At 37.0% G+C, this 13781-nt stretch overlaps 1 protein-coding gene across 1 annotated transcript in view; it reads right to left on the reverse strand.

Annotated features, from left to right (window-relative positions):
- Positions 1-13781, reverse strand: part of gnav1 (guanine nucleotide binding protein (G protein) alpha v1) — a 48200-nt gene that overhangs the window by 31158 nt on the left and 3261 nt on the right. Inside the window, exon 3 of the mRNA XM_056448560.1 lies at positions 3396-3488. Coding sequence (XP_056304535.1) covers positions 3396-3488 — 93 coding nt within the window. The remainder of the gene's footprint in view (positions 1-3395; positions 3489-13781) is intronic.

A 13781-nucleotide genomic window follows, 5' to 3' on the forward strand; every position in this document is an offset into this window, starting at 1 on the left:
CTCCATGAAGTTACATGTTCATTTTGTAATACATTTTCAGTGCCTATTTGTATTTTCACTGCAGGTATTTTATGTGCAATTCTATAAATTCGAGTTAAACATTAGTTTGAGACATTGTTCACAGCTAAAGAATGCTTTTTGAGCATTTTAAGAGCAGTTAAAAGAGACCGGACAATTTTGACCAAGAACACTGAAGTAAGGAGCAAGGGGTGAACATGACAGGAGGGTTAAAAGATCTTGTCTCAATTTTATGACTTCTTTTTAAGGTCAAAACAGTTAGCATACTGTTAGCATGACTGTTAAAGCACTGTAGCTAAAAACAAGAGAATGGAGTAAACGTGAATCAAGAGAAACACCATAAACAAAGATATAAATAGAATTTTACATTGTTCAGCTAATAGATTAAATAATTATTCACAAACCCATGTTGATTTTAAGAGTGATTTCAGAACCTTTTTGGGATAAACCGTTAAACAGCTAAAGTTTAGCATAACTGAAGCACTGCTGTTCAAAACTGGAGGAGGAAGTGAATGTAAACCTGTAGAAACACAATTTTGAAATTCGAGTTTCAGAAAACATTTTTCTAGTTTAATAATTAATGTTTATTCAGCACAAATAACATGCTAACAACCAAAGCGTAGCATGCTAATTAAAGCTCTCCTGCTATAAATATTAAAACTATCAAAGAATCATTCATTAACTCATTTCCCTTCGGCTTAGTCCCTTTATTCATCAGGAGTCACCACCGCAGAATGAACCACCAACTTGTCCAGCATATGTTTTTCACAACGGATGCCCCTCCAGCTGCAACCCAGTACTGGGAAACATCCATACAGTCTCACATGCACGCACACACACACACACACACACACACACACACACGCACACGCACACACACACGCACACACGCACACGCACACACGCACACACACACACACACGCACACGCGCACACGCACACACGCACACACACACACACACACACACACACACACACACACACACAACGGTCAATTCAGTTTATTCAATTCACTTATACCGCATATTTAGTGGGGGAAACCAGAGCACCCTGAGGAAACCTACATGAACACGAGGAGAACATGTAAACTCCACACAGAAATGCCAACTGACCCAGCCGGGACTCGAACCAGTGACCTTCTTGCTGTGAGGCCACAGTGCTAACCACTGAGCCACTGTGCCGCCCTTGAGTTCTTAATTTCCATTATTATTATAATGATTATTAGTCAGTTTTTGCATGATTAGTCAAGCCGGTACTAACTAGGGGTCAGAGAAGTAAGAAAATGTAATGTTAGAAGTCGCAGCAGAGGTTTTTAAACATAAAACATAATTAAAAACGGCTAGAACAAAGGTCTTTCAGTGTGACCCAGCATACACACATATCTTGCACTATTATTAAAGAACAATCGGCTTCATCTGTCTAATTACAATACAGCGTTCGTCACATGACCCGATCAAACCAGGCCTACATCACGGCCGTATTTCACAATCACAGCAGTCGACCCTCAGACGCAGATAATGACTGTTTGAGACACGCGTCTGGAAGATAGCAGAGGATTAGGATGAAACTCAACTCACTGACTGACAGCCTGGTTTGGTAGCCTGTTAAATATCTACATGTATCTAGTTCAAGCATAAAGATGCTGCCACCTTGTGGACCCTGTAAGGACTGCAAGCCACAGAACAGCAAGAAAAAGTCTCTTTAGTGCAGGAATTCAGCAGGTATTTATTTTTATCTTTTACATGGACATATGTTATTGTCCATCGCATTTATATTCAATTATATATGCACATTATGTATGATATAATATCAGGTATAATAATAATAATAATAATAATAATAATAATAATAATAATAACTAGAGTTAAATAGAAAATTGACAGACATTTTCCCATGTATTGTTTAAGAGAGCAAGAACACTTTTTTTCGCAGCATTTCCTATTATATTTTTTTCTGGAGAAAGTCTTATTTCTTTTAGTTTGGCCGGGAAAAAAATGTAAGATTGCAAAGATCAATATTATTTACCTTCTTAAGAAATTATTTTCTTTTTTGATTTGCTACAGAACAAACCACTTTTGTCCAATGACTTGCTCAATTAACTTAATTTAGTTAACCCAATTAACTAGGGATGCTCCGATTGATCGGCCAGAAATCGGTATCGGCCGATAATCACATTTCATGACTCGATTGGTACTCGCCAATCTGGCCGATCTCATGAACCAATCGCATGTGTTTGTTTACAAGTTGACACACAGAGCAACTTGCATGTCTGCTCATCAGCAGCGCTACAACACGTGAAGAGGTAAATGATGTGTGCGGGCGTGAGCGATCTCTGCGCTCCCAACACAGCAGTTGTCCGGAGCTGCTATCAATGATTAGAGATGAGCAAAATATTTGAATGATCTTGCAAATACACTTGTATTTAGCCCTTTTTATATATAATAACTGAAAAGTTCTGTGTTTTGACTGTTGCACGTTCACTAAAACCTGGCTCTAAATATTAGGGAAATATACAAGAGTATTACTCTATATACTTTAGCACAAGTACAAAATGTGAACATTAAATATAATGAAGTAAATTAAAATAAAATGCATTCATAAAGCGTTAGGGCTGGGACACACAAAGCTGAAAGTCAGCTGTTGGGCTTCCTCAGTCTGGCTAGTGTGTTTGATACGTTGTCTGTTTTTGGGTTAATCTCAGGATTGCATCGGCCATCGATTGAAGAGAGCACTCTGATTGGTTATTCAGAAACAAATCAAACCATGAGACCAAAAACTGAAGTAACGAAACCAAGTAAAAAGTCAAGAGAAAACACAAAGAAGCTGGCTCGAATTTCACTACATTTCTCAAATATTTTCAAATATCGACTGTCGTCCATTTGGTGTGTTCACGTGCAGATTTTTGGTCCAAACCGGACAAGACGCAAGCTGACAACATAGTTGATTTTAATCAGTGCCAGTTATTCTGCATAAGCTTGCTGTGTCCCGGTCCTGGAGTGGTGATTTTCACGACTAGAGGGCTCATATGATGGTTCTGTAGACCTTTGAAAACAAATATTGCTTAAGGGGGCTAATAATATTGACCTTGAAATGGTTTTAAAAAAAAATAAAAACTGCTTTTATTCTAGCCTAAATCAAACAAATAAGACTTTCTGCAGAGAAAAAATATTATTAGACATACTGTGAAAATATCCTTGCTCTGTTAAAGATCATTTCGGAAATATATGGGAAAAAAAATATATATCACAGGAGGAATAATTTTGACTTCAACGGCATATTTATACTGTGTATATAACACAGTTCTAGTGGTTATTAGACATTTTAATGAAAAAAAGGAAATATTGTGTCTTTAAAGTGTAGTAAAGACAGCAACAGACCTTGTTTTTTGGGTTGGCGAGGTTGATGCGGAGGACACCCATCCCGTGCAGGACAAACTTCATGGAGGTCAGCAGATTATCAAGCACCGCCGGCTGAAAATATAAAAAGCACACAAGATACTTCTAAGGACTTGTCTAAAAAACAACAAAAACAACAACAACAAAGCATATTGATATTCTAAACACATCCACTGTATGAAAACATGACTGGCAGGTTGTGTTTGTCTCTTCAAATGCTACAATGACGTCCTAAAGTAAAAGCATTACGCAGAAACCACTGAAGCAAACATGTGCATCCACTTCCTGAATTCACTTCTGCTCCACTGATCCTGATTGTCTCTCGTCCACCTGAGTGACAGGAAGTGACCTCATCTTTGTGCGGCCATCAAATGCTCTACTGCGGCTCAATGCACATATGAATTATGGATATTCATTACTCTAGTCATATACATATGATCATTTTAATGGTGTGCAATAATTAATCATGATTAAATCAGATACAAAATAAAAGTTTGTTTTTACATATAATATGTGCTTTTTATGAATATTTATTATATACAGTGCATCCGGAAAGTATTCATAACACTTTTTCCACATTTCTTTATGTTACAGCCTTATTCCAAGATGACTTAAATTCATTTCTTTTCTTAAAATTCCACACACAATACCCCATAAGGACAATGTGAAAAAAAAGAGTTTAAATTGTTGCAAATTTATTCAAAATAAACCTGAAAAATCACATGTACATCAGTATTCACAGCCTTTGCTCAATACTTTGTTGATGCACCTTTTGCAGCAATTACAGCCTCAAGTCTTTTTGAATATGATGCCACAAGCTTGGCACACCTGTCTTTGGGAATTTTGGCCCATTCCTCTTTGCAGTACCTCTCAAGCTCTATAAGGTTGGATTGGAAGTGATGATGTGCAGCCATTTTCAGATCTCTCCAGAGATGTTTAATAGGATTTAGGTCTGGGCTCTGGCTGGGCCACTCATGGACAACTCACCTAGTTGTTGTGAAGCCACTCCATTCATATTTTGGCGGTGTGCTTCGGGTCATTGTCCTGCTGGAAGATGAATCGTCGCCCCAGTCTGAGGTCAAGAGTTTCCCAGTACTGGGTTGCAGGTGGGGCATCCAGTGTGTAAAACATATACTAGATAAGTTGAATGAATAAATGAAGTCCCTGATGAATAAAGGGACTAAGTCGAGGGAAAAGGAATGAATGAATGAATGAATATAATCTAAAAAAATAAATGTAACTTGTTGGCTATATTGCTTAAATTATAAACAGTACATTATTAACATGAAGAATTTAGCACCGAAAGAACAAAACAGGCAAATTTATTTCTGACTTAATAAGTCGACACTGAAACGCTTTAGAAAAGCCGTTGGTGTGTCTGTCACTCAAAACATTGCCATTTTTTTCACACCGTCTGTCGGCTGGTGTTGAACTGAAGTGTTTTCCTCCAAAGCAAACACATTCCTGCGCTTTATATCCAGCAGCTTTGCTTTGCTAGAGAGCAGATCAGACACACTGAGCTCTCAGAGAAAAGCCTTTCTGTGTTCACATTTACTGATTCCCTGACTCTGGAAACACACACATGCAGCTGAATTTAAAATGATTAGCCCTCATGTGAATTTTTTTTCCCTTTTCAAATATTTCCCAAATGATGTTTGACAGAGCAAGGAATTTTTCACAGTATTCCCTATAATATTTTTTCGTTTGGAGAAAGTCTTATTTGTTTTATTTCGGTTAGAATAAAAAGCAGTTTTTATTAAAAAAAAAATAACATTTTAAGGTCAATATTATTTGACCCTTTAAGCAATATTTTTTCTTTTATCTACAGAACAAACCACTGTTATACAATGACTTGTCTAATTACCCTGACATACCTAATTAACCTAGTTAAGCCTTTACATGTCACTTTTAGCTTGAAAAATATCTAGTGAAATATTATTTATCAAGGCAAAGATAAAAAAAATCAGTTATTAGAAATTAGTTATTAAAATTATTGTTTAGAATTGTGTTAAAAATATTTTTGTAAAACAGAAGCTGGGGTAAAACATACATTCTATTATTATAAATCTAATTATTCAGTAGGGCTAATAATTCTGACATCAACTGTATATAAAAGGTTTACGAAAACTCTTCAAACAAGCGTAGGCTAATGCATTTTATACTGTAAAAAAAAAATGCTTATTATAATGGTAGTATCGTCACGATAACCAGTTTCGAGGAAAATTACGGTAATTCTTTACTGTAAAGTAACATTACAGGTTAAACTTTTCATTATCATTAAAACCGTGATTATTCGTGATCGCAATTAGGACAACTCAATACGAATTCTGTATAACTGCGATTAGCTAATTGCGAAACGCGCCATGTTTACAGTTAATAAATATATACATTTCTAAAAACACGTAAAGTAAGTTGTATTCCTTTCATGTTTTAGTGCTGCACACTATTGAGAGTACACTGGGAAAAAAATATTTATTGGAATTACACATTTCACTTTTAAGATAAAACAATTTATTTGGGCTGAATTTAAACAAACAAATTAAGTTTAAGATTACTAAGTTTACTTAGTTTTTGACTTGACAAAATGTAATATTTGATCGCAAATCAAATTGCAATATTAGTCGAAAAATTGTATTTTATTTTTTATATTTTTATCAAAATCGCACAAAATTATTTGGCTTTTATAAAGCAGCTTTTAGTGATTTTGTGAAAAACAAGGTAAACATGGATGACAACGGCAAATGGTTTTCAAATTTATGCAGTTTCAGTCTCAAAAAAAGACACTGTTGTGTAAACGAACTGGCAAAACATATAAAATGTTACCTGTTTTTGGCTAAAAAAACATTATCGGGTTTAAAAACTGCCCCTAAAATTCCAAGCGAGTCAACAGAATCCTGCAAAAATTATGCTCAGGTTAAGCCAAGATTCAAGAAGACCACCAACTCCTCCAGTCCAAACTCTCCTGTTACTCGCTGAAGTCACGTTTGTAACTGGAGAATTTAGCACTTCATCAAAGAGAGCGAGTCAGGAGGAGGTCGAGGAAATGAAAGCACGAAACCCAGCTGGGAGTTTTGTGAAGTCGTGCCATAAAAAAAGGCCACCAGATGAACAAAGAAGATAAAACAAGTGTAATGTAACACTGACAGCACTGTTGTGTGCGTATGTGTGAACATCTGATGCGCCTCATTTTTATTAGTGTTCAACAATACACTATTCAATGGTTTGGCATCAGTAAGGGTTTTTGTTTTAAAGAGCGTTTGCTTTAATTCAGCGAGGATGCATTCAATTGATTAAAGACAGACTTTATGAAGGGTTAAAAACAACATTTGATAATGGCGCAGTGGGTAGCGCAGTCACCTCACAGCAAGAAGGTCGCTGGTTTAAGCCTCGGCTGGGGTCAGTTGCCATTTCTGTGTGGAGTTTGCATGTTCCCCCGTGTTCACATGGGTTTTATCTAGGGGTGTCAAAATTATTTGTTTCTTCGGTGCACCGCGATGCAGACGCGGACAATTTGGTATCGGTTCAGTAATAAACATAACCGGTTATTATGTACTGATGGTATTTATCTTATATGCGCTCTGTCGCGAGGGAGGCGAGTGCGGGTATTTACAACACTACAGGCGCCAACTTAAAAATTTCACTGTGTGTGTTTTCTAAAGTCTTTCACTGGCACTTCCAGCAGAAGCCCCTATTTCTCTGCGATTGAGGGAATGAAAGTACTCAATTTCTCTCTCTCTCTCTCACTGTGGCCCATTTCACCTTTGTGACTTTTCCTCTCTGCTGCTGGCGTGACTCTTCCTCCCCTCTCTTTTCCTCTCGGCTGTATGCATTCTCGTGGCTGTACCTGTGCATTGTCGCGGGACCTGACCAGATTTCATGCGGCGCGGTAATAAATTTCCGAATGAAAGCACGGGAGCGGTTGGTAACTCTGGTGTAATTTTAACAGGAGTGGGCGGTCTCACAATATCGCTTCCGAGTGAGCGAGCAAGCAAGCGCACGTGGCGTGTGCGTGTTTGTTTGGTGACGTCCATGTTTGTGTATGTGTGTGAATGAGAGACAATGTGGTGCTGTGTGTCCATGTGTGTGTTTTATACAGACAGCTTGTTATAGAAACCCCCCAAAATACAACACTGTGTATGGAAAGCATTGTCAATGCACCGAAATAACGAATTGAACCGAATCGATGGCATGATAATCGTAACCGAACCGTGAGACTAGTATAGGTTCAGACCTCTAGTTTTATCCAATGCTCCGGTTTCCCGCACAGTCCAAGACACGCGCTATAGGTGAATTGGGTAAGCTAAATATGCTGGATAAACATATGCGTAAAACATATGCTGGATAAGTTGGTGGTGCATTCCGCTGTGGCGACTCCTAATGAATAAAAGAACTAATCAAAAAATGAATTGAATGAATTCTTTACATTTAAATTAAATTACATTTAAGCCAATATGATTAGAAGTGGACAACCTAATTTATAGGTGTAAGTGGGGTCTAAAACATTAAGTTTGATCACTTTTAACCATTTTCTTACATCTCATGTCAAGATACATTTTAATCAACCCAGTAATAATTGGATTGTAAATGCATTATTAACATTAACCACTGTGTTTACTATTTGGTTATTGTTTAACATAATAATATCAGGAAAGATTTGTGTTTTTACCATTTTAACTTTACAAAGCAGTGTCTGCTAAGGAGGAGGAGAACGAGGCAAAGTGGAGAGACGGGTGTCAGGTGAGAAAGAACAAATGATAGAAACAGGAACGACAACTTGACTTCCTGTGGGTTGGGGAGACCACATTGTGGTTTAGTTTAGTAAAGAAGCAGAAGAATGGACAGATTAAGAGAAATAAAGGCACTCCTGCGACATTCAGGTCAGGACAAGTCCCTGTTTTTACCTGTGACGCGTCCTACTTTACCATTCATTTACGATTCACACACACCACAGGTCACCACACCCGTCCCTGGCCTCTATCTGACAGTCAACAGTCCGCCCTTGTGCGGCACTATGTCCAAGTTAACCAAGGCCAGTCTGATTACAGACTGTGCCCGTGTTTGCAAGCTTGTGTAAAATGTGAAACTAGCCATAATTACGGGCTTGTACAAATGCATGCATGTGAGAGCGAAAGCGTGACCCCTTTATGAAACGGTCCAACAAAAACTGGTGAAGCAGAAACTGGACTCTCGAACACTGCAAATGCTGGCCACCTAAATAAATGCAGCCATGGGAGAGGTTAGAGTAAAAACGACAAGTTTAGCTTGCAAAAATAACTACTTTATCGGCATCCTTTACATCAAACTTTGCTGGACTCAAAACAGAGCCTTGAGGTATCCTAAACTAACGGCGTGACTCAAATTATACACTTTTGGGTTTACTTCATAATTGAGCTATTGTATGTCATCCTTTAGCTTAAGGGCAATGTTTTACTTGGACATTTCAGAACAATAGGAGATGTTAGCATAACGCTATAATGAGTCTTAACTGTATTGTTCTTCTCGTTTTGTAAACCGTGTTGGGTTGAATGATTAACTAGAGTTGTGGGAAATGCTGTGCTTTCAGTCAGTTGACTAACCACAAACTATGCACCAACATGGCTAATCTAATGTTGATCAGATCTAGAAATCTCTGTTGGGTCACATATTTCACACTTGATGTCATTCACTTCAATGCCTATCGTGCTTGACAGAACTGATCAATGCCGTAGCACATGACTAGCAGTTCTGCAACATTTACACATTTAAAATGAATTATAGGCATATTAGTGTTCGACAATACGCTATTCAGTGGTTTGGGGTCAGTAAGGGTTTTAATTTTTAAGAATATTCATTATTTAATTCAGCAAGGGTGTATTAGATTGATTAAAAATGACAGACTTTGGTCTAAGAACAGGTTAAGAACAACATTTGATAACATTCACAACACATTTTAAATCCAAAATGTAATAAGATTCCCAAATGACCTTGTTTACACCAAGGTTATTATAGTTTTTTGCGTTTTAAATGAGTTCATTTCAATACTATACATTTCAAATTCGTTTAAGATAATTTCACTATTGATTCTGTAGGTTTTTGTTTAGTTTTTATTTTGAGATTTCTATTTAGTCTTCTAAAATTACTTTCAGTTTTAGTTTTTTTAGTTTAGAGTTTGACAGCTTATATTAACTCTTGTGGAAACCTCTTAATAATCAAAATAAAATAATAGTCTGAACAGACAAAAAAAAAACACACAAATTTGTTAAAAGGAAAAAAAAGGGGTAAAATTTATGAATAAATCAGACAAACTTCTTCATAAGACAATCTACAGTTTAATATGCTTAGGTTACAGTTTTTGACAGAGGAAGAAATGATAGAACACATTTAACGGTATATTTTATGCTGTATGGTTATGTTTTGTGTATAGAAACACGTTGACTAATCTGAATTCATTATATTTTTTGCTAAATATTATTTTATTTCAGTTAGATTTTCTGGGACTATTGTTTGTTTCACTTAATTTTTCATTTGTTGTAAAATTTGTACTTTATTGTACAAATTTTTTTTTGACCAATAGTTTAAGTAATAGTTTTAGCTTTTTTGTTTACTAAAATAATCTTGGTTTAAATACAATAAATACACTTAAAATGAATTACCTGATTACCAATTACCTGATTTTCCCCAACATTATAGTATTACGCTTCAAATGTATTTTAATGCCTGTGACAGCGGTGATGTCATTTTGACAGTGGAGTGTCGCTATTTGATTCGTACTCGTAATCAGGTAGTCGTGTCTGTGGTGAAACTGTATTTCATGTTTGTAAAGTACACCTACTGTAAATTTATAAGTCGTATACAAACAGACAAAGAAAATGTCGTATCTGTGTCTGTTCTAATTGCAGATTTTGGAATTGCCCCCTTAGTAAATTACGAGTACGTACCGTTTTCCTTTACGCATTTATAATTACAGATGCGGCAATTTTATTTACGCACAAAATATTTATGACAGCAATTTTAACCCATATAATTGTGTAATATTAATTTAAATATTAATTGTAAACATTCCCAGTTTCTCAAAGATATTTTAAACATTTGATTTTATTGTAATCAAAGTCATTCAAGTTTCAGGTACATTCTGAATAAAAAACATCACTCAAATATCTTTTAGAGGCTGGGAAGGTTTACAATTAATATTTAAATTAATATTACTCACAATTATCCTTTTTCATTAAAAGCTGCCTCTGAATGTGAACCATATTCCTGTTGCATAACTCTGTACAGTATTACATCATTCTCACCCACATTCCAACTCTTTTTGTTTTGTTTAAAGATAATAGAAGTCCTGCTGGTGAAAGATAGCACAGATGATGATTCCTTTCCCAAAAAGGGTGTGCGCGTAGCGGCGAGTGTTTACTTAAAGGGTTTGTTTGAGGTTTTCCATAGTTGTCATATGGGTGTCAAATCAGTTCGCATACAGGACAAAGACCAATAAAACTGCATTACTTGACAACAATCACTAACAAACAATGCAGCACTTTTTTTCTTGTGAGCAAGAGCTCACAGTACTCATTACAGTTTGTTAGCATGCTAATATATTGTAAAATTCATACCCTGACACTAAATTAACACCACAAAAAAAAAAAAAAAAAAAATAGGTATTTGCTCATTGACTAGTCAGCTAATTAGCCATCCTGACCAATCCCTTCAGATTTGGCCAGAGCTACTAAGCAGTTCCCCGAGGCTCTTCAAATAGCACATTCACAGCTCATCGATCCAATTCAGGATCATAGAAAAGAGCCCGTAACACAAACAATCCCTGAGGGAAGGTTTAATGAAGAGAACATGGTACACAAAGTCTCTGTTTAACCCAAGCTAGCACACATGCAGATCTGCACCTGGCACTTCACAGGAGATATGACAGGCCGTGAGGTTTTCAACAAAATCAGTTGATTTATAAAACAACCGAAGAAAGGTCCGACAAAAAGCATGTGTGCTAACCCTCCCTCACCTCGATAACCATCAGCGCACAAATATTGGATGGAGAAGTTCCAGAATTCCAATGGATCACAGTGGCTTTTATTAAAAAAGCAAGGGAATGAAATGCTGAGGGAAGATTCAATAAGCTAGCATTTTCTCAGAGGTAATCTAAAAAGTATTAGTTAGCCATTTTCTGTTCACTCAACAGCTAACATGTCAGCCTGTCGCAATGAATAGTGTTGTGCGATATATTCGTTACAGAAATTACCGCAATGATTGATATTATTATTAAATTAAAAAGTAATATAAAACGTAATATAAACACTGTCACTGTTATGAAAGTGGACTGCAGCTTTGAAATAGAGCTCATTTGGACGACAACTTCCAATTTGCCAGAAGATTTCATGAAAATGTGAAAACTCGCCTTCACCTGTCAGTAAGCATTATTTCGAAAGGAGTGACCTAAGCTTGCTGGCACCTCCAACAGCGTTTAGAAGAGATGACAGAGACTGAATAATCAGCTAAATTGTTGCAGACATTTGTTTTTTACACTCACCAGCCACTTTATTAAGTGCACCTGTCCGACTGCTCGTTAACGTAAATTTCTAATCAGCCAATCACATGGCAGCAACTCAATGCATTCAGGCATGTAGACAAGGTCAAGATGATCTGCTGCAGTTCAAACCGAGCATCAGAAGAGGGAAGAAATTGGATTTATGTGACTTCGAATTCGAAATTCGAAATTGCTGATCTACTGGAATTTTCACGCACAACCATCTCTAGGGTTTACAGAGAATGGTCCGAAAAAGAGAACATTTCCAGTGAGCAGCAGTTCTGTGGGGGCAAATGCCTTGTTGATGCCAGAGGTCAGAGGAGAATGGTCAGACTGGTTTGAGCTGATAGGCAACAGTAACTCAAATAACCACTCGATACAACCGAGGTATGCAGATGAGCATCTCTGAAAGCACAACATGTCCAACCTTCAGGCCGATGGGTGACAGCAGCAGAAGACCACACCGGTTGCCACTCCTGTCAGCTAAAAACAGGAAACTGAAGCTACAATTCACACAGGCTAACAAAAATTGGACAATAGAAGATAGAAAATATGTTGACTGGTCTGATGAGTTTTGATTCCTGCAGCAACATTTGGATTGTGGGGTCAGAATTTGGCTTCAACAACATGAAGGCATGGATCCATCCTGCCTTGTATAAATGGTTAAGGCTGGTGGTGGTGGGGGTGGTGTAATGGTGTGGCAGATATATTCTTGGCAAACTTTAGACCCATCAGTATCAATTGAGCATTGTGTCAACACCACGGCCTACTTGAGTATTGTTGCTGACCATGTTCATCCCTTTATGACCACAGTGTTTCCATCTTCTGATGGCTACTTCCAGCAGGATAACACGCCATTGTCATAGAGCGTGAATCATCTCAGATTGGTTTCTTGAAGGTGACAATGAGTTCACTGTACTTAAATGGCCTCCACAGTCACCATATCTCAATCCAATAGGGCACATTTGGGATGTGGTGGAACGGGAGATTCGCATGACTAGCATAACTACGTGATGCTATCATGTCAATATGGAGCAAAATCTCTGAGGAAAATTTCCAATACCTTGTTAAATCTATGCCACAAAGGATTAAGGCAGTTGTACTAACACCGGTACTAGTAACGTGTCCCTAAAAAAGTGAGTGTATGTAAATATGGTGTGCAATATTCATTGCATTGCAAAATGTGATCAATTTGCTTAATTTATTGCATTTGGTTAATGTGATACCACTGATTAATTTAGTAGTAAATGATGTTTTGAGTTTGAAATACCTCAAAGCTCTGTATTAAGCCCAACTAAATTTGATATAGATTAAATAAAAGCCTTTATTTTTGCAAGCTAAACCATAATTTCTGTACATGGAGAAATAAAACAGCTTTCATAGCATATGATTAGCATTTGTTATGAATAATTTCCATTGAATTTTGAGCAAAGAATTACGTTTCACGATGAATGAGAAAATCAAACTCTCTTCCCATGGTGAAAAGACATATGTAGATCGCAGGTTAGTCTAAAGGTGCCAACATATGGCATCAGACTGTTGCCATGGTATCACATGGCTGGGAGATCAGAAAATGTGTGTAATGTGTCGAACAGAAAACCGAAAAAAAATTTTGTTTCTATCATTTTCTTTCCCCCTTCCTCTTCCTAATGATAGAAAAACAACATGCTGAGGCAAGATTCAGTCTTCCATTCAACCGGGGTCTTGTTTCACAGCTGAACCGAAGACCCCTTAAACTTTTAATAATCCCAAAACACACACAGCAGCAGCTCGATTTCCCAGATGGTGGAGGAAAACTGAGCACACAGACAAAATACAGTACTGAACAAATGTTCAAACTATTAAATAAACTTTTTACTGCT

The sequence above is a fragment of the Danio aesculapii genome, chromosome 22 (genome assembly GCF_903798145.1).
Source record: "Danio aesculapii chromosome 22, fDanAes4.1, whole genome shotgun sequence".
In the NCBI taxonomy this organism is placed as follows: domain Eukaryota; kingdom Metazoa; phylum Chordata; class Actinopteri; order Cypriniformes; family Danionidae; genus Danio; species Danio aesculapii.